General features: G+C 53.7%; 1 protein-coding gene across 2 annotated transcripts in view; it reads left to right on the forward strand.

The window, feature by feature from the left end:
• Positions 1–17,646, forward strand: part of LMX1A (LIM homeobox transcription factor 1 alpha) — a 41,517-nt gene extending 23,871 nt beyond the window's left edge. For both annotated transcript variants that reach the window (XM_040073134.2, XM_058421760.1), the window contains exons 3-8: positions 10,487–10,719; positions 15,435–15,604; positions 15,759–15,836; positions 15,939–16,008; positions 16,119–16,292; positions 16,910–17,646. In XM_040073134.2, the coding sequence (XP_039929068.1) occupies positions 10,487–10,719; positions 15,435–15,604; positions 15,759–15,836; positions 15,939–16,008; positions 16,119–16,292; positions 16,910–17,070 (886 nt within the window). In that variant the 3' untranslated portion in view covers positions 17,071–17,646. The remainder of the gene's footprint in view (positions 1–10,486; positions 10,720–15,434; positions 15,605–15,758; positions 15,837–15,938; positions 16,009–16,118; positions 16,293–16,909) is intronic.
• Positions 17,647–21,513: the final 3,867 nt, after the last annotated feature.

A 21,513-nucleotide genomic window follows, 5' to 3' on the forward strand; every position in this document is an offset into this window, starting at 1 on the left:
AAGGAGGTCGCAGATAAAACCTGGAGCAGTGAAATCGGTGTGATGAAGTGTGACGAGGTGCTTGGGTCGGATCTGCCTGTTGCTGCTTTTGGTGGGGCAGCTCAGAGAAGCCCAGCAGTGCACAGGCAAACCCTAAAGACGTTTTGAGGGGAAGCCTTTAATTTAATTTCATTTAAAGGATGCGATACGACAAAAACCGGTCAGTTGGCCAGATGTAACCTCCTACCTGGAAACATTTTTGGTTGCCACGGGTGGAATTTGTGGCATTGCCACTCTGGCAGTGGACTCCCATGCCACTGGCACATCCTCTTGCTGGGAGAGCCTTCTCCCAAATGAAGGCGTCGGGATATCTTCTGCGAGGGGTTCGCAGCTAATTGGTACAATCAATATTTGTTTTGCAAATGCAATTGGAGGGAAAGAGGGATTGAGAGCGCCAGAAATTCAATTGACCTGTAAAAACAGATACGGTGTAAAGGGAATCCTTCCCCTGCCAAGCAAATATTTAGAAAGGAGAAGCAATAAAATGAATAAGCAACAAAGTAATATCCTGCCTCCACGGCCGCCGGAGGCTGCCGGGAAGGGCTGCTGCCCCTGATGCTGCGATAACCCTGAGCAGACGAGTGGCAGGAACCTGTTTCCTAGAGAAAGCATGTTTGCATTTGCCATCTAATTCATCAAAAGCTCATCCTGCTGCCTTGACAGCACTGGGACCTGTCTCAGGTAGCCCGGCAAGCTGGGCACTGCCCCTGAACCCCTGCAACCATGACTGTGGCGTAAACCCAGTGGTGGCACAGGGGACAGGGGTGTCCCTGCACCCTTGTCTCCTCTTGTAGGGGTCTCTGCTCTTTGCTGCCACCTCCCTGCTCAGCCTTCTCTGGTGCCTCGGTGATGAGAACACAGTGGGGAGGGTTGTGGGTGCTGTGGGGTGTGAGAGGTGTGTGAGAAAGAACATCAATAGTTCCTGCCTGGAAAGACATTCCGGTGCCTCAGCACTACTCGGTGTGAAAATCCAAATGGTGAAGGGGGAAAAAAAATTAAAAAAATAAATATGTTTTTAGATCAAAAAGCTCCAGAAAAAACGTTTTGGGTAGGGAGTGGTGAGATGGCATCCAGCCAGGGCTTTGGCTGGATGGAGCAAAGCACCCGAGTCCCTCTTTGCCAGATGGCTCAGCATCCCTGGGCACAGCCCTGCAGAGTGACTTGAGCTCAGGCTCATGGCTGAATATAAAAGTCTCTGTGCAAAGCTAAGGTTTTTCAGAAAACAAATGCCTCACGCACCCATGTATATGTGCATGTATACATATACAGACACATATATACGTATGAAATAGAGCAAGCAGAACAAAGAAAGATAACTTTATGGGGAAGCTCCTAACCAGCTCCAGTGCTGAGCATCCTTAGGCCACTTTGGAGCCTTTTGAGCATCTTCCCCCAGTGATGGATATTGACCCCTCTGATTGGTGTCAGGATCTGAGATGTCTTGTCATTTACTGGCATCAGTTAGAGCCTTTTCTGGGGGCAACTGGAATCACCTTGAAATGCGTTCACTACACAGGAATCAAAAAGAGGTTTGGATTTGCGTTGGTGTGTTGCTGAATTTTCATGAGAACATTGGCTAAAAATGTGAACTTCCTCAGACTGAAGAGGAAAAAGCTCTGGAGAAGCTCAAGCAAATTTTTAACTCTTAACAGTCAAATTTTCCCGAGGTTTTATCCTTCTTATTGTAAGACTGAGCCCCTCTAGGACGCTCTCTACCTCCCAGAAGCTGATGCTCAGGCCCACGAAAGGCAGAGCTCTGGTTTTCCACACGTGAGGTGTCACTTGGGAGCAGGACCCTTGCAGGGATGGTGGAGGATGAGCTGCTGCCCATGGCTGCGCTGCCTCTGCCTCTGCGTCCCCAGACCGGCGATGGCACGAAATCCCCCCCACGTACCATCATCTGTTATCTCATCGCTGTCTCAAGTGCCACGAGGCTGGAAAACACACCCCAAACGTTTGTTTTTCCCAAAACCCCATCCTGAGAGCACACGCTAGGAGAAAGCAGCAACATGAGCTCAGCGGGAGCTGAGCGGGGGGGGGTGCAGGGAGAGAAAAAGATGGCTTAAATTTAATGTCTTTTTAGATGAGTGTTTCCATTCATTCCAGAGCATATTCCTCTGGCATTTCCAGCAGGAGTAGTTAACAAACTTCATGGAAACACATGTTATAGTGCTCTCTAGTGCACGGAGCTATGTATGAAGGATGCCTCTTCTGAGATATCTCGATGCGAGCGCAGCTTTTGCTCCGGAGCAGCCTGTTAGCCGCAACAGCTGCTTCCCATTGTGGAAATGCTGTTGAGGGGAAAAAAAACCAAAAAAGCCCAACAGAAACAAACCCTCAACCCCATCCCGACAACTTGACAACACGCGCAGATGATATTTTATGCAAAACCCTGCGCGAGGGCGAGGGAAATAAAAGATAAGGCGAGAAATAACCGGGGCGGCAGAGCGCTATCTCCCTGCCGGCAGCGCCCGGTGCGCTCCCGCCGATCTCTGTTTGCCGAGCTGCTCCCAAGCAGCTGCTCCCTGTGTCCGACTGAGTTTACTCTGTTTAGCTTTTATACAGCCCAGCGATTTTTATGGCCACCGGAGCGCCGGGAAGCTCCACAGGATATTGGCCGCCTCCTAATGAGAATTTGCCGCGTCGGCACGTCGGCGCAAACACCCCGTGAATTTTAAACGCCTGGGAGACGGCAGCTCCCGCAGCCCCATCCCTGGATGCTCCGAGAGTCCTTGGGGGGGAACGTGGGGTTTCTGTTTAATAAAGGAAAAGGGAAGCCTTGATTGTAGCCTAGGAGACTCCAGAGTCGAGGCTCCCGGCTGCACCCCGTGTGCCCGCACTGGCCTCAGCGGTGATGCTCCAGGAAAGCCTGGCAAGGCCAGGGGAGCCCACGCTGCCCTGGGCAGTCAGGGATTTTGGGGGTCCTAAAGGTGGGGTTGGACTTGTGGGTCCAGGCAGATGTTGAACTCAGTCCCTTGGATTTGCCTGATCCCTTTCTGAACCTGTTGGTACAAGGTGGAGGTGAATTTATGGCGTCACTAGGGAATCGGGGCTGGCAAGGACTGGAAATCTTCTCCGTCCTTCTTCTGCTTGGAGCAGAGCTCACTTGGATGTGGATCAGTTTGTTCAGGGCTGGAACCGGTAAAGTATTGGCCGTGCCCAAGGAATGAGATTTCTCTGTTTGATCTGAATGCTCTATCTTTCCTTTCCTTTTTTTTGTTTTGTTTCGTTTTGATTTGTTTTGTTTTGGTTTTTTTGTAACTCTCCTTTTGAGAATCTGAATGGAAAATAGAAAGGTTTAATTTTGGTTTGTTGCTGTATTAATTTTCCATCACAGGAGGATTAAAAAAAAAAAAAAAAATCAGAAACAAATATAATGACTTGCAAGAGGAGTACATTAATCTGGAGCAGAATGAAAATAGCTCCTTCCCCCACGGTGGTACAGCACGTCAAAAAACCAGCGTGTGTGTAAAATCCCCAAGGGGGTAGGAAAGCCAGCCTGCGGGAGGTTTCAGCCAGGATATCTTTTTCTTGGAAAACAAACCAAAAAGGAATAGTTTTTGAGATCTTCACATTTTTATCCACAAAATGAATGACATGAGCAGCATTTCCTTCTCTCCTGGTTATTCCTGCCCCGCTCACAAAGCCAGCCAAATCGGGGTGGTGGCGGCAGCAATGGCACATCCTCTTGCTCCTAGTGACTTTGCTTTTCCATCATTTGCCTCTCCATTAATCTCAGTACAAACAAAGGCTCTGAAGAGACAAGCTGAAAAGCTCCTGGGGGTACGTTTAAATCAGTCCTTTCTAATAATGTCTGTCGACCTCTCTGTGGAAGCACTGCTCCCCAAGGAAAGGACACGGAGCTGCGGCAGCGTGCTGAAATATGGTGGGGTGTAATTAATTCTGACCTCTGGCTCCCGCTCACTCACTCTCAATATTAAATTTGACTAGTGATATTGTGGTTTTTCAATTATCCTTGTTTTCTTGGGGGCATGGGGGGGGATGGGGGGGGGTGGGTCGCTGCTCAAAATTCAGCTTGGTGGGAGATGCATCGCTTGGATGCAGAGCAGCCGGGCTGTGGGCTGGGTGGGACCGATCCTTGGCCTGGCTTCCCTGGGATGGCATTTGGGCTTGGGTGTGGTTTTGTGTGCGCCTCTCCCACTCCTACCCGTGTCCCTCCTGCCTCTAAAACCTGGTGCTTCATCGGTGCTGGGCTGGCAACAGCTCCCTGTCTGATGGTCCGCACTGTTAGTGAGGGTGGGGGAACACAAAAAGAACAGGCCTTCAGGGTAGTGGGGAGGAAAATCAGCATTTTGGTCTTGGCCTTCTGGCCTTGCCCGGGAGATCACTTTCTGGCCGCTCCTGCAGTCAGGCAGAGGATTTTTATCGGGCTCCTGGAGAGGGGGGACAGAGCCATCAGCTGCTGTAGGACCTTGTCGGTGAGAGTCTTATTAGTGTGTCCTCGATCAGAAATGGAGCAACACAAAACAGCCTTGGAAGACCTGCACTTGCTCGACCTTTTCCTTGGACACGGCGAAGGCTTGAGGGCTGCTGGTGTGTTTTGGCAGCGGCTGCTCTCTGGGAAGGCTTCGTTTGTCTGTTTACTTAACCCCATCATTGTAGCAGTGCCCCTGCGTGTCACGCCGTGGTCTCTGGAGGGTCCGCGAGGTGTTAAGTGACCACTTTTGGACCCCATCCAGGAGTCAGGGGCGAAGGTGCCCTTTCCTGGGAAAGCTCAGATGGTTCCCATGTAGCAGAGGGAGGGTTGGACAGCCCAGCATCAACCCCCTCTCTTCTGCTGCCCCCCCTTTCCTCTCTGCCACCAGCTCCCCAGCGTGTCCCTCATCACCGGTGTCCTCTGCCCCGGGAGCAGGCCCTGGGGGGGACATGGGACCTGCTCAGGTACTTGCATCAGAGCAGGAGCTCCTGCGGGGATGCTCCTGCAGAACACCCGTGCGTGAACCCCGTAAATTTAACCTCTTCAAAGCCTTTGGGTCCCTGGATGGGGCTGCCCCCTCCTCCACACCTCGGCCATCCCCGATACTGGCTCTGCCTTTGAGAGCAAGCTGTGCTTATTGGCATCCTCTGCCACGATGGGCGCTCCCAGGGTGCACGGCACCGTGGGATGCTGGATGGGGTAGAACCACTGGGTTGGGACCCTGAGAGAGCTGGGTTAGGTGAAGAAAGGCCAAAAATAGGGCTCTTAGGCTTCACCTCCCTTCCTTGCTCCCCTGGCCTCTCGGAGGATACAGCCACCAGCCAAGTGCTCAGGGGTGAATCTGCCAGAGGCCAAATCTTGGCTTTTTGGGCTGCCTGTTCCCTGTTGGCAGCAGCAGCTCAGCTGAACCCCGGGGAGAGCTTGCACCCCAGGGCCAAGGAGGCGAGCTCGCGTCAGCCCCTGGGGTGAAATAAGCCCATTTCAGCCCGGTTGCCATGTCCCCTCAAAGTGTTGGAAGACGCATTCAGGCAGCAGGAATGAGAAGGGCTTGAGCTGGGGGGGAGGGAGGAGAAGGGAAATTAAAGGAGCAAAAAAAAAAAGGAAAACGCCACTTGCTGCAGAGTGAGAGAATTCTCCAATAAACCTGAATCTGCTGAGAATACATTTTACAAACATGCAGCGAAGTTGGCTGCTTTTGTTTGGGCGTTTGTTAAGCATTAACTAAAGAATGCCATGGTCCAGCCTGCTCGGTGTGAAACCTAATTCTCCCCCTTTCTGGAGCCATGGCATGGAGTGCTCAATTTTTTTCTCTCTGTAGGACTGCAGCCTTCTGGTACTCCAGCCAAAAAACACTCATATTTTAGCAAGCTTAGCCCCGGCCCCGTTGCCAGGCAGTAAAGCGAACACTTGTCCGCCTCGGGGGTGGGGGGGAGGGAGCTGGGAGACTGGGAAGGGTCAGGAGAAGAGCCCCGGGGAAAAACATCCCTCCTCTGTCCCACTGGAGAGCTCCCTGAGGGCTTGGGGCACACGGCGAGGGAAGTGAGGGCTGCTGCGGGCACTTTCCTCCATCAGCTTGGGAGCCTGGAGGCGCAGTGCGGCTTTGGAGGCGCCCGAGATCGTTGGCACGGAGTCGCCCTCTGGGTTATTCCTCCCATCCCCAGGGTGTGCCAGCCTGCTCTCCGCAGCGCTGGGATGGACTCAGCTCTTTCTGAGTCGCTCCCATGGTCTCAGCACCCCTCCTGCCAGGGCCAAGGATCCACGTGGTGCCTGCCCCATGGCTGCAGCTGGGGGATACCCTCACTGTCACCATCCCCCTTCCTGCTTGGCCGTGGTCCATGCCCTCTGCCTCCTCCTTTGGCTCCATGAGGCCCGGAGCAGGGCAGGGTGACGTGAGCCCGGCAGCGGCAGGCCAGTGGCTCGTTCCCAAGCCACGGGTTGACAGCAAGTGGCATTTTTCCACTGCTAGCCTCTCGAGGACCTGGTGCTGATGTCCCCCCTTCCAGCTAGTGGCAGTGAGTGAGAAGATGACCAAGCACCAAGACAACTCAATCTGGTGTCACCATTCCCTGTGGCTCATTGCTGGCACTCACTGCCAGCCTCCTCCCGCGCCCCTTGGGCTGCGTGCGGCCCTTGGCTCGTCCCCACGCCAGGGTCATGGCCTTGGTGGGATTCATCATTTGGAGATGGCTCCGAGTGGCCAGGCTGGAGCTCCCAGAGCCTCCTGACGGGTCGGTCAGGATCTGCTCAGGCTCCTCCTGAGCCGTGCTGAGAACATCGTGCGGTGGGTTCGGCAGGTCTCGGCACAGGTGTATTGGAAAACCCAGCATCCCTGCGGATGGTGCCGGCGTGGGGTCACTCAGGTCACCCCCTGCCCCTCTCACCACATCCCTGGTGCTGCCTCACCTTCCCTGCCAGAGCTCGGCGCAGCCATTGAGATTTGTCCGTCACGATTTAATATCGGTGTCCCTGCCCCGCCGCCCCCGCCCCGGGAGGCTCCGCGGGGCCTCGTTTGTATGCGGCGCACGCAGACAGACAGCAGCCGGGAAGCGCCCGTCAATCACGGCCCCTTTCAGCCTGTCACCTCCAAAGAAAGGGGACAAGAGGCACTGGTGGCTCCGCTGGGCATCCGGGGCTGCCCGCGCTGCACCCCGGCCATCGGGAAGGGACGCGGGGTGCAGCATCCCAGAGGCGGCTTTGGCCGTGTGTCGGCGTTTTTAGGTTCCGGTGATGCTGCGTGGATGGGAGACTGCAGAGGAGAGGTCTGGGGTGCTTTGTTGGGGAAGAGGAACGGCGTGCAGAAGTGGGGCTGCATCCTGGGGGGGTATGCCTAATGCCCCCTGAAATGCTGCGCTTTTGGAAATGCCCAAATATTTTGCTTCAAGATTTTCTTGAAAGCCACCACCAGCCCCTTTTGGCTTCAAAACTGCAGGTCATCGTTTCAAAAGAGACCTAAAATTAAAAAAAAAAAAGTCAAATGAATCAAAACAAGAACAGGAGTACTGTTTAAGATCAGAAACAAAAGCCTATGTGTGCTGATGAAGATTGCTCACATCACTACCTTTTTGTTCCAGCTCCTCCTAAGTTGGGTGTGTTGGTTTTATTTACAAGTACTCACCGTCAGTGCTTCAATGAGGTGTTTACTGAGCTGCTGGTGGCAGCCTGGTTCTCCACCAAGCATCCCCATGCTGAGCAGGTCTCCCTGTCTGGTGCCCTCCCACCTGGCTAAACAAACCCAGGGCTGCCAGTCAGGCCTGACTTAGCTTTGGAAACCCAGGTTATGGAGGGGAAAAAACCCTACTGAGAACTAAAGCATCCCTAGGATGCCATAAGTGAAGCAGGAGAGAGCTGGAGCATGGAGATGGAGGAAAACCTCTCTGGATCCAGGCTAGTGTGTCTCACTCAGGCTAATTAGTTATTAGAGCTGGTGCTGCAAGAAAATTTTCCTTCAGCCCCATCTCAGGCTGAGCAGGGGAGTTCCAGCTGGGTTATCTGTCTGTTGTACCCTGTGTGGGGTTATCCCCAAAGGGCAGCATCCATGTGTGGATCTGTATGAGGGGTTATCCATGCAAGCTGTTATTCCCCAGTCCCTGGAGAGCAGCTAGTACAGTCTCAAGGGAGCTGGGACACCAACAAGACCCTTTGTCCTCCCTCCATTATCCTGTGGCAGATCGTGTTTTTTCTGCCTGTAACCTTTTAGTGCCTGAGGTCTCAGTTTGTTGTGTGTTTATAAGCAGCTCCTTATGGTTTCGTGCTGTGGAAGAGGTTTTATGGGGATTTCTCTGCAGCTCACATTGCCCAGGGATGGGGAAGTCCTGCGCTGGGACTGGCACCTGGACTGAACAGCATCCCTCAGTGGGAGCTGCTTTGGAAATAAAGTCATTTATTCAGCCACCTAATAATGGTTTTAAATGTCTGATATCAGGCAGCTGTTTACCTAAATCTCATGCCTTCCTGCTGTGCAACACGCTTTGGGCTTGGAAACATCCACTGCTGGGTTGGTGCTGCTTGTGCCTGCTTGGCAGAGGTTTGTGGCTCTCAGATAAGTGCTTCGGAAACAAATTTTGGGCACATTTATTCCTGGAGATTAGGTGGCAGTAATGTAGTATCTCATCAATATTGTATTACTGAGAGCAGTTGGTAATCCCAACAGGTAGGGCTTAAACGTCATTTAAACAGGATGAGAATGTGTTGCCAGATGAATACAAATAGCCTCCTCCACTTTGACATAAAAGAGACATAATTAAAGATGAAGCGACTACAGAAATATTCACGCAAGGCCAGTGTATGTTTGAGCTGGAACAGGAGAAAAACGACCCTTCAGGAGGGATGCTTTCAAGGGAATACACATCCCTCTCTTGCCAGGGCAGTCACAGGGATGTCGGGAATACATCTTAGGGACAGGCAGTTGTAGGTAAACTTGGGGAATCAAAGCAGGAAGTAGAAAAATAAAAGCTAGTAATGGCGATATGTGGAATCATAAACTCCCTAACCTCTACATTTTATTTGATGATTTCCCTCTTTCTGAGGTGACAGTAGTGTTTTTATAAAAGCTTTATCACGCCCCTTTCCTGCTTCTTTGGGAATCCCACCTTTTGCTGAGCGTGCCCAGTATTTGGCTGGCAAGGAGAGAGTGTTGCACCAGACCCTCGTGCTTGCCAACACTGTCTGGGGAAAACCTGGGAGGGAGCAGGCACTTTTTCAAAAGATCCCCATTTTCTGATGGTTTTCCCGTGAGGGTTTTGCATGTATCTGGTCCTCTGCTTGTCAGAACGGGGCTGATTCAGCACATTTCCTGTGTGGGTTTTTGTAACAGCCAAAAAAGAGATGGGATTGAAAGCTCGGAGGTAACCTCTGCAGGATGTGTGCTGACTTTTGACTTCTCTTTCTGGGCCAAAGTCACCAATAATAATGTCCAGTTCCCACAGATATTTCGGACAAGGCTGGGTAAACAGTGGGTTTTTTTCTGTATGATGTCCAAGCCAAGAGCTCAAATATCTGGGTTGTGGCAAAGAGGTTCTGGTTTGATACCTTCAAACCTCTCTGTTGGTCATCCCATTTACTGAAAATACCTGGCCCCAAGGTTAATTCCAGGTGCCTCCAAGTCCTCTGAAGCCAACACTGATGCTGCCACCTCTGCTCTTCTCACCTCAGTTTCCCCTAGCTGTAAATCATTGATCATTCTCAGTAAAGACATTTAAACTCAGAGAAATAAAAGCTCTGTTCCAACCTAAGCTGTTGTTGCTGTTATTACTATTATTGGCTTTTAAGTGTAAAGCCAGAGTCTGGAAACCTGGGAACGGTTTAATTAGGGACGCCTCAAACTCTGTCACATCAACGTCCAGGAACAAGCTGAGCTTTTCCTTTTCCTTTTGACACATCAAGTCTTCAGTCTGGCACTGGCCTTAACCCCAAATTTGCTGTCTTGGAGATTTTTATGATTCATTAGACATTCCTGAAGTGTTTGCAAGTGGGGATGGGGTGACCCAGGCCAGAGGGATGGGGTGGTTTGTGGGTGAGAGAGGGTGGGGATTCTTTCTCTGGGTGCTTGTGGAGAGTCACAGATGAGCTCCCTGACCCCACTGCTGTCTCCAGCATCTCCTTGGGTCTAGGCATGAGCTGGAGGGAGGTGACATGTGATAAAACCCGTGTGGAAGTGGCGCTGTTTTGTGCTGGCGGTACCTGGGCTGTTGGGTTTGATACCTTTTTATTATCACCTGAAGCATCTGGATGTCGGGGTCTTCGTCACTTGACCCCATTCATGGTAAGCACCCGGTGAGCCCCAAAACTGCTAAAGCTGACCCAAAAGCAGCCTCCCCCCACTGGCACTGGGTGAGCACGTCCCTGTCGCTGTGGGCTGCTGGCACCGTTGTCCCCAGCCCCTCAACTCAGCCCACGCACCGAGGGGGTGACACAGCGATGCTGATGGCCCGTCTCCCCGCCGTGGGGACCCCCCGTCGTCCCACCGCCGGCGGGATGTCACAGCGGGCTGTCCCCTTGCTTGTCCCGCAGGCTGTTCGCGGTGAAGTGCGCGGGGTGCCTGGAGGCCGTCGCGCCCAGCGAGCTGGTGATGCGCGCCCAGAAGAGCGTCTACCACCTGCACTGCTTCTGCTGCTGCGTCTGCGAGCGGCGCCTGCAGAAGGGCGACGAGTTCGTGCTGAAGGAGGGGCAGCTCCTCTGTAAGGGCGACTACGAGAAGGAGCGGGAGCTGCTGAGCTTGGTGAGCCCGGCTCTGTCGGATTCTGGTAAGGGGCCGCCCGCGCCCGGCGTCTCCCTGGCTGGTCCCGCTCCGAGGCCCCTGCGGGGTCTGGAGGTGAGGTTTGGGCTCACTGCCCTGAGCTTCTGCGCTTTGGTCCGAGGGGATAAGCTCTGTGAGCACCGCTGGATCCTCCAGCCGGTCGCTGCCACCTCGGTGGTGAGGGCTTGAGCAGGGAGCTCAGCAGTGAGGGGCTGCAGGGTGCTCTGTGGACCGTCCCACCTCATCAGGCTCATTTCTGTAGGGGTTTGTGCTCCTGGCCTGTGCAGAGCACCAGCACACCGCCCAAGGGGTGTGCAGCTTCCCCGGATGTGGGAAGGGAGAGCTGGCCATTGACTACGTCGGGCTAAACCTTTGTCCCTCCCCTGTGCCTCAGTGTCCCTGGCCGGGACTCTGGAAAGGCTGAGAACAAGGAGTGAGCTGCTGCTGCTGTAGTCACCCCTTTTACTAACAAGGGGAAACTGAGGCACGGAGCTGAAACATGAGCTGGCAGCAGGGAGTCTGCAGACCTTGTGTCCCCAGCAGCTTCCGAGGCAGCTGGCGGCCAGAACCAGCCTGCTGACCCATCATGGGGACACTGTGGGGACACTGCAGAGCCGAGGGGGGCTGCAGGAGAGGTGGCACTGTGGCTGGAAGTGAGCAGGGGGCCGGCATCCTGCTCCAGCCAGGGTGTCACGGCCGGGTTAGGTTACCCAGAGCATCAGACCAGCATTAAAATATCTATCTGCAGTCAATGCAAATTAAACCCCTATGTTTCCCAGGAAGACAAATTTAGTAAGAAAGCCCAGCACTGGGGACTGGGAGGGTGGAAATGATCTGATGACCTGCTAGCCAAAATCCTTGTGATAACACCATCCCCACGGAGCCCTGCTCCTCACCAGTCTCTCAGTTCCCTTAAAATCCCTCACTGGGGAAAAGTCTGCTTCGTGGAGGGAAAGGATTTACCTTTGAAATTCTCTCTCTGGAAAGGGCTGCCAGCAGCTGGGGGCAGAGGAACAACTGGGGCTGTCTCTTCCCTGCTGGAGCAAAGCACTGGGTTTAAAGAAAAGTAGAAACCAAGATTAGGAGTGTGTTGTTAAGGTGTGAAGCGTGGACACGGCAAAGCCTGGTGCTCTCTGTCACTGGAGTTCTCTAGCTGGGACAAGGTTTGTGAAGGGTTGGGGATGGTTTTGGTAGATGCAGAGCAAAAATTGCCCGAAGCCTGTATTTCTCTTTAATATCGTGCTCCTCTGCAGCAAAAGTCTGTCTTGCAGCACACTGGCTGTGTGGGTTTTGTTTGAGCTCTGCAGCCCTGCTTGCTCAGGACAAAAAAGTTCTCCTTGCAATTAACAGTGGTGATGTTTAAAAATTAGAGTGATTCTGTGGCGGGAGGTGGCTGGGGGGAGCCTGGTGAGTGATGGTGCAGCGCTGGAGGAGCTGGAGAGGCAGGAGGATCCAGCACACTGGCGCTGGCTCTTCCCTTAACCCTGGGAAAGTCCTTAACTGATCGAAGAACGACTGTTTTTTCCTCTGGGATGTACAAACCCTTTTTGGTTAAAATAGGAACCAATGAGGAGATGTCATGCAGAAGAGAAAGCAGATCAGCCACAATGGTTTGGGTCTGTTCCTAGTGGGGGAAAAGGGCAGTTGGGGAAAGGTTGGGGAGCTTTTCCTCCCCAGCGACTCATCAGCCTGTGGTCCGGCCCCAGTGCCAGCAGCTCCGGCCAAACCGAGAGCTTCAGCTTAGCAAAAACCTCCAGGGGAAAGACTTATTTTGGTGGAAACTCCAGCTGAGACCTGAGGGATGTGAAGGGCCAGTGCTGGAGTCAAAAGGGCAAGGCAACCCCTTGGCTGATCAGAAACCTAACCCAAAGCCCCTGACATGGCCTGGCAGCCTCTGACTGGGGGGTCCCGGCCCACGCCATCTCCCCACAGACCCCATAGCTTGGCCCCACCACCATCCCTGTCTGCTTTTGGCGGCCACCAGGTTTGTCTTGGGACGCGGCACGGCCCTGGTGACAGTGGCATGGCAGGGACCAGCCCAGGTACACATCCCCTGTGGATGCTCGGCGTGCGGTGGGTTCTCCCCCTCTTGCTGCATCCCCCCAGGCCCCACTGCCGTGCCAGGAGATGCAGGGTGGTGTCCGCTCTCCGGCACCTCTCCCGGATGCCCTTCACCAGCAGCACGTCATGAGCTCATCCAGCCTCTTCCCTGTCTCCCCCCGGCTGCTTTGAAGCCCCCCACCCTCTCTCCCTCCCTCCCCCCGGCCGCCGCACACCGAGGGCCACTTTATGAGAAAGCGCAGATAAAAAGCGAGCCATATGTTGTCTGTAATCTCCCAAACCCTCGCTTCAATTACTGCCTCCCCCGAGCCTCCGCCGCCCAGCCTAAGTAAACAAGCCCCTCTGAAAGAGGACCCTGCTTTCCAATTAAAAGCGTCCTAACGTTTCTCCTCTCCCTAAATCCTCCTGAGCGAGGAATGTCCTGGCCCCGGCGGCGGGATGTGGGCCCGGCAGGTCGGACCGAGGGCACGCCGCACAATATCCATCGCCCCGGCCCCTTCCCAGGTGACGTCAGGGGCAGCCCCAGACACTCATTAATTTCTCCCCCCTCCTCAGTGGGGAAAGGCTTGAAAGGGAGAGTTAATTAAAAGTAATACCCCGCCAAATCCGGCTTCACTTTTCCTTCTTTCCCTTTGACACTGGAAGGGATTTGGGGAGCAGGTGTTGGCGGGGGGGAGGGCTTGGAGAGGCTGCTCGGAGCGGGTTTTCCCCCTTGGAGTGGGTTTTGAGCATCGTGGAGTTGATGGAGCCCATGAGCCTGAGGCTCTGCCATGCTGGGCTCTGCCCCTCCTGGGCTGGAGGGGAGTGGGGTGCTGACCTCATGCTCGGGTGCAAACGGGTTCAGGCACCAGTTGACATTCCTTCTCCCACGATTTGTAAAAAATCTCTGCCTTTCCATCAAGATTAAACTCCTTCAGCATCCGGGAAAGCCAGCAGCTTGGAGGAGCAGGGACCTGGCACTGAGAAGGAGGCAGCGGCAGCAGCCACAGCTCAGCCCCATCAGCGCTCAGGGGCTCCGCAGCTTGGGCCTCCCCTCGCTGGGGGTCTTACACCCACTCCAGTGTGGCATCCCTCGTGCTAGGACGTGCAAGGAAAGAGCAGCTTGTCTTCCCCGTTGGTGTGGGAATGTCACGAATGTGCCACAAGCAAGAAGGGAGCTCGAGCAGCAGCAAGGCTCTGATTCCCGGGGGCCAGACCCAGCTCCCGGCTGTTTGGGGACTGCCAGCATGAAGAGCTGTCCCTGTCCCATTCCTCCCAGCCCACGAACAGGGAAGGTCTCTGTACTGGCTGCAACCCAGCAGAGAGCCCAGCAGTGTGGAGAGGAGAGGTAACTGGTGCCTGAGAGCATTCCTGCTGCTCCACTGGGATCTTTGCCTCCCCTCACCCTGGAGATCTGCTCCTGTCTGTCCTCAAGCCCACCTGGGCTGGTGCTGGATTGAAACTTTCCTGGGGTGTATGATCCACGATGGGCTCCTTGCCATGGGGTTTGACCTGGCCTGTTTTCACCATGAATTACCTCGAGCCAGGCTCACGCTCCCCGGTGCATCCTCAACTCCCATAGCCACAGTATCCCGGGATGGACTTGGGCCAAGCGCAGCCTTGCAGAGCCCACATCTGTATGAAACCAGCACCTCGGCCCCATTATCGAGTCCCAGATGAACAGGAACTTTCAGGAGAGGCTGTAAGTGATTTTTAGCCAGCCAGAGGGAAGGTGCTGTCAAACCTGCGTCACAGCCCTTCCCGCGTGGGCTGAGCAAGCAAGCTCATCAGCAGTGGAGATGCAGTAAATGAGAAAAGCTAGGAAGAGGCATTGTCCACTTTCCCGGAGCAGTTCCTGCCCAAAGGCTCCATGCCCCGAGTGGTGGAGAGCAGCAGGGAGATACACCCCAGTGCCTGGGAATGCAGTGGAGCAGCACATCACAGTGAGTACCTGAGGGCTGAAGGCTGAAAGACCGTAGGTTTCTGTCCAGGGAGATTTAAAACTCCACAGAAAGAAGGAAGTAACAGGCAGAAAGGTGCCCCTTATATGTATGAATAAAGGTCTGTGCTCTAAAGAGAGATGTCCTCCATGGCAGAGCAGATCAGGAGGTGTCTGTGAGGGTTTCTTGGCTAACGTTGCCCTCTCTGAGCATCGCTGCTCACCCATCACCCTCACCTCCCCCAGCCTGGTCTGCCTGGGCAGCAGGACCCAGTCTCTGTCGCCACCTGGGCTCGGGGACAGCCGCAGGGACACAGTGGTCCTTGATGACTGCTGGCGCCTCACGCAGATGTGACCTGTGTGTCTCTGTCCAGATGTGTCCCCAGCTGTGGCCTGGCTGGAAATTCCTGTGAAGCAGGCAGAGATCTGGCTCCGGTGGAGGGAAAATCAGCCATCCCAGGGTTTCACGTGGCAGCTGCTCAGACTGTTGGGGAAGAGAAGAACCCGAAAGCACATCTGCTGCCTGGGCAGTCACAGGCTTCAAGTGGCAGTAGCTCTCCCCCACTCTCTGAGCTGCTATGGGGCAGCCAGTCCCAAACCTCGGCTTCTCTCTCACACACACTCAGAACAAGATCCCCACCAACACCAGCTTGTTTTACATCTCTCAGATAATAATCTGACCATGCTGGAGATGGTGTGTGCCGCCTGTTGTCTGTAAAGCACCTGCTTTTTTTCATCCTTAGGCAAAAGTGATGATGAGGACAGCATCTGCAAGTTGGGCCAGGCCTCAGGGAAGGGTGCTGAGGATGGGAAGGATCACAAACGGCCCAAGAGGCCACGAACCATCCTGACCACACAGCAGCGGAGGGCGTTCAAGGCATCGTTTGAGGTCTCCTCCAAGCCCTGCAGAAAGGTATGGGGAGAAGGACCCATGCCCAGCTGCCTCCAGCTCCTGGGGATGTCCTGGGTGCTGAGCATGGACTTGCCCTGGCTGATTTGTCCCTTCCCAAAGTCCCCCTGAGAAGCTGAGTGGGCTGAGAGACGCCGCTGTCACTCTTCTCTCGCAGGTGCGGGAGACGCTGGCAGCAGAGACGGGGCTGAGTGTCCGTGTGGTGCAGGTCTGGTTCCAGAACCAGAGAGCAAAGGTGGGTGCAAGGGGTGCCAGCATCCATTGCTGGGGCTCCCTCCCTCCTGGCTTTGGTGAGGAGATTATTTAATTCTGTTTTTTTCCCTTCCTTCTCTCCCAGATGAAGAAGCTCGCCAGGAGGCAGCAGCAGCAGCAGCAGGACCAGCAAAACACACAGCGCCTGAGCTCGGGTACCCCCCTCACAATGTGGCTTTCCCCATTTCCCAGCCCTCTCCAGGCTTCCCCCCACCCAAAAAGCAGCAGCCTGACTGCTTGTCCTTATCTTGATCGTACCTTGCAGCCCAGACAAACGGCGGCGGCGGCGGCACGGGGCTGGAGGGGATGCTGAACCCCTACACGGCGCTGCCCCCGCCGCAGCAGCTGCTGGGCATGGAGCAGGGCGTCTACGGCTCCGACCCGTTCCGGCAAGGGCTCACCCCACCCCAGATGCACGGGGACCACATGCACCCCTACGGTAGGGCTCTGGGGACGGTCTCTTTGCTGCCGTCTCTCCTTCGAAGAGATGCTGGGTTGTGGGGGGGTCCCCTCACCCCTAAATACCTTATGCTACTGATGCCGTTTTCGGGCTTACCTGAAAACAAAGTTAAAAAAGGATAAAAGCGGATCTATTTAACGAAGGGCCTTCAGGTACGTTAAGGGCAGACAAAGCCTCACCGAGGGGCTACACACAAGGTGGACGATGGTCAGGAGTTTTTCAGGCAATTGTAAGTTTGGTCCATTTATACATCAGGGGTTAATCCTCCAATGACAGCTTCAGGTAATGAAGTCACATACCCCCATTTTGCTCCCCTCCAACTCGCTTTTGTTTATATTTTTGGGGGTCTGAGGCAGTGAGGTGTCCTTGAATTTCAGGACTAGAGGGATTGCTTTGTCTGACCAAAATGTGAAAGCAGTTAGCTGACACTCTATATGAAGTTCAGAGTTAGGCAGTAATGCAGTACAGGATTTGAAAAATACGAAAGCTAAATTCTTAAGGCATCACTACAAAAGCTGGGGGGTACCAGGCACTGTCAAGGTGCCGGAGAAGGAAGCAGGCTCTGAACCCCTTCTGTCCCTCTCTTGCTTCCCAAGGTGCCGAGCCCCTCTTCCACGACCTGGACAGCGACGATACCTCACTGAGCAACCTGGGGGACTGCTTCCTCGGCACAGCAGACGCGGGGCCGCTCCAGGCACGAGTGGGAAACCCCATCGACCACCTGTACTCCATGCAGAACTCCTACTTCACCTCCTGAGCGCAGCGTGGTCCCCCCCAGGAGGGGCCGCAGAGCTCCCAGGGTTGGGAGGGAGGGGAGCAACGCTGCTGGGATGCCGTCGAATAATGTTGTAGCTTGGGATTCCCAAGGAGCGAGTTAAGTTATGGGTTGCTTAGTTTCATGTTTCTCTTAGGAGCCTAGGATTAGGGACAGGAGTGGCTTTTGCAGCTGGCTGGTGGATTTTCAAATTTCAGACGGGGACACACATTTTCTCGTTTCGGCAGGGGGAGGGGGGCTCTCCTGTAGGAGCTTCCCAGCGCTGTATCCCACCTTTGGAAAGAGCGAACTGCCGGTCTTCGTGGGGAAAGCCTGCGGCATCAGCTGGGCTTTGAAATTTGAAAAGCTGACAACAGAGCTTTGGAGAAACACGAGGGGAAAATGTCGCTGCAGGGTTTGGTTTTTTTCTCCCCCTCTGTTCCCTCAACCGGGATTGAGTGCCCGCTGCTTAAACCTAGGGACTTTTAAGATAGATGTTCCCATGCGAATATAGAAAGCTAGAAACCCCTAACATTGTCCCTGTCCCCGAGGACGGGGCTGTGTGTGTGGATGAGTGTGTGTGTGGGCGCGCGCGGAGCCGTGTGGCTGGGAGTGTAGCACTGCACGGCCGCAGCCGCCAGATTGTATCAACAGAAAGTTTATTTCTAAGTCTATCAGAAATTTACTGTACAGCAAAAGTAACTTTATTTTCAGTGTGAACCATATTTAAGGAAATACTCAATGCACTTAAGTTATAAGAGGAAATAATTTTACTTTTTATAAACGTTATGTTTAGGTTGCAAAAGCCCAGTTGCAGGGAAGGAACATCAGTTCATTTCAGGCGATAGGTTTGGGTTTCGGGGCTGGTTATTTTTGGTGTTCTCAGGTTGCCCCACTGGTTTCGAGGTGCAGTTGAAACACAAAGCAGAGCTGGGTCCAGAAACCTGCTCTTTGCCGGCAGATTGATGGGGGCAGCGTGGCGGCCAGGTCCTGTCCCCGCCGCTGGACGTGTCCGTGTGGGGTGGACGTGCTGGAGCCGGTGGACATCCCAGCCCATCGGGGCTCAGCCGTGCTTCTCCACGATACCTTATCCTTCCCCAGCAGGGCCCAGCCTGCCTCCACCAGCGACCCCATCCCATATCCTCAAATCTGGGTGCTAGGCCGGTGTGAGCTGGTGTCCTGGCACTGGGAAACGCTGCAGCCCGAGTCCCCTCCCCTCAGGGGAAGCAGAAAGGAGGGACAGCCTTGCCTTTCCCAGCCCGTGCTCGGCTTCACCCCTGCCAGACCTGAGGGAACCCGTGGGAAGCTCTCCTTGGGGTCGAGCCTTCAGCTGGCCCTCACCTCATCCCCACTCTCGTTTTCATGCGTTGTGTCCTTTTGTGCTGCTGTTCACAAACGATGTAAGCGACACCCCCTAAAGACGTGCAAGTGACTGTGAGGCTCAAAACACTGGCTCGTCGCCGCCGTCCGGCCTGACACTGAATGTAGCAGGGTCTGGAGATGGCTGACCCGGCGGGAGATGCTGACTGCGCTGTCAGAAATCACGCACCGAGGTGAAATTTAAAAAAAAAAAAAAAAAAAAAGAAAAAAAAATGAAGCCTGGTGTTTTCTTGCATGGTTGTGTCCTCTTGGCTTGGGAGAGGGGAAGGTTTGATTCGTCTCCTAGGGCAGCAAGGTCTTGGGTAGGGTGTAGGGAAACATTTTTGCTTAATGGGTTTTCGATACCAAATATTCACAGAATCATAGACCCCATTATGGTGTGGGTTGGAAGGGACTTTAAAGACCATCCAGTTCCAGCCCCCTGCCATGGGCAGGGACACCTTCCACCATCCCAGGCTGCTCCAAGTCCCATCCAACCTGGTCTTGAACACTTCCAGGGGTGAAACATCTGCAGCCTCTCTGGGCAACCTGCACCAGGGCCTCCTCATACTCTGTGGTCTGGGACTAAACTGGCCCTTGGAGTGTCCTCTGTGGCCAACAGACAGAGATTGGTGGGTCTGGAAGGTGAGACAGCTGTCTCTGGCTCCCACCCAAGAGGGGCTTGCTGGGGGTCTTCACCAAGCTCTCACCTGGAGTAGCACTTCATGATCCCCAGCCCTCCATGTCGGGACCATGAGCAAACCCGTGTTAGGACTGCCTGAAAGGTATGGGTGGGTGTTTCCCAAAGGGAATTGCTCTTGCCACAGTTCCCAGGCAAGGAGAGGTTCCACAAACAGGCCAGAAAATGGGGATCCACAGCTCATTTTCTGAGTTGTTCAAAACAAGGTGTGCTCCCTTCTGCCCGTCATCAGTCCCTGCTCTGCAGCTTCTGTGCTAGAAAACGTTTTCCAAATCCAACCTGGGGAAAAAAAAAATCCTAAAATGGCGTGTCTGTAAGAAGCAAACTTGTCATTTTTATTTTCCAAGTTGTAAAATAAAAAGCAGCCCAAGAGCAGCCTGGATTGCCTGGGTTGGTTTGGGGTTTTGCTCTGTTTCAAGACAGCAGCAGGGAAAAGGGTTGGACTTGTCTTGTGATGGACAGGTTGGGGAAATTACGGCTCGAGGTTCCTCTAACACCGGGCTTGGTGGTCTTGGAGAAATACTTGGCTGGTGCCATGTGGAAAAGAGGGCAGATCTAGGGGAGGTGGATTATAGGTGGTGTGGAGGAGCTGCCGTGGCCACGAAACCAGCGTGATTTGTAGGATCAGCTCTAGGCAATGGCTGGGTTAACACCACCCAGGCTTGCAATGTGAAAATAGGTATCCCTGAGTGGTTGTTAAAACTGCCTCAAAAATTCCTCTAGCTTGGATACTTCTTAAAACATCGTGTTTAAATTTGTGGGGGTTTATTATTAATGTTTTAAAGATAAAAGGTTTGTCTTCCCCACCCACAGCTATTTCCTGTTTGAAAAATGCTCAGGTGCATCAGTATGGTTTTCCATCAGCTCAAATGCCAATTTACAGTTGCTAAATTTCTTCCCCCAAATAAAAACCCCCATGTCATACAGACCGCTTCCCTACTTTTAAAATCTTGCAAAAATTGTGATGACAGCCTATAATAACAGTCTCTTGATGCAAATGTGGGTATATGTATAAAATTATTACATAGAGTATGTAATTTTGGGAAAAGATAAGAATTATGGATGAGGGCAGATTTTTGTCTAGCAAAATCAGGAGAATTCATGGTTTTAAACCTGTTCTTCTGCCAGTTGGCCCTGTGCTCGACACAGGCCGAACATGAGCCCAGTTTGCAATCTTGCCATGGAGTAGCAGATGTGGGTCCTCCTGTCATCTGGATTTCATATCCTCCTGTTCCTTATTTCAGGGTGTGGATGGATCCTGCCAAAGCAAAACTGGCCGGGCCTTATCTTCAGCAGGTGATGGAGTCACTGCGTGGCAGGTGACTGCTGTCAGGCTGGGTGGGTTGTCAGGTGTCCCGGGGTTTGTCCCCCCTGGGATGTCCTTCTGTGGGGCTGCCTTGCCATGCTGTGCCCCATGTCTGAGCCCACTCTCAGCTGGGGAGTGGCTCCCTGGGACAGACGATACCTTCCTGTCAAAGGCAGGAAGAAAAGAGCAAGGTCTGACACGAGAACAGGTTCTACCTTGCTCTCCAAGGCAAGGGCAATGCCAGGAGCGGGTTGGGAGCTGACCTTTGTGTCTCCAGTGACTCCAAACAAAGCTGCTTCTGTTCAGGCTCTGCTCGGTGGCCAAGGAGAGATCAAGTCAGAGATTACTTGTCAGTTGAGGACACTGATTAGATGATACTGATAGGCAGCCAGCTCTGACTGATATTATGTTAATTAACTTGCTCTTTGTGAATGGTCGGCTTGTGGCAGATGCAGCCTGGAGTGAAAATCAAAATGGCATTGGCCAATGCTGGCTGGGTTTGCAGCTGGGTGTTTGAGTCTTGGTGGTGTTCTTAGGTATTTGTTGGAGACTTGTAGTGCGCAGACACAGGAGACCTTCCTGGCAACCTTCCTGGAAGGATGTGACCTTGCTGTCTAGGAAAACCACCTCCAGGTGAAGGGCTTGCTCTGAGTGGCCTGGCTCAGCATCTAGCTGCAGTCAGCAGAGCTGTGCTGGCTCCTGCCAGCTGGGTGTGGGCGGGAGGAGCCCCCAAACCCAGCAAAGATCCCGGTGCAGTGGGAACACACAGTGTGGGAAGCCCAGGTCACAGCCACCTCTTGCTGCCCTGGGCGTTTGGGGGCTGCTTTCTGGTGGGATGCGGGCATGTCCTAGGGGAGAAGAACCTGCAGGAGATTTTCTGATGTGCCCACACCCATGGGTCATCTCTCTGCACATAGGAGGTGGAGAGGGCCTGAATCCCAAGGAACCCATAGACAGGGTCCTTTCTTGGAACTGGACGTGAGAGGTGACAAATTCTGGGTTTGGGTTTTGGTTTTTGTTTTGGTTTTTTTTGGTTGGGAGTCACCAAAGCTTTGGTTGTTCCTGTCACTTTTCCAGAGCA

Source organism: Hirundo rustica, chromosome 9 (genome assembly GCF_015227805.2).
Source record: "Hirundo rustica isolate bHirRus1 chromosome 9, bHirRus1.pri.v3, whole genome shotgun sequence".
NCBI classification, from domain to species: domain Eukaryota; kingdom Metazoa; phylum Chordata; class Aves; order Passeriformes; family Hirundinidae; genus Hirundo; species Hirundo rustica.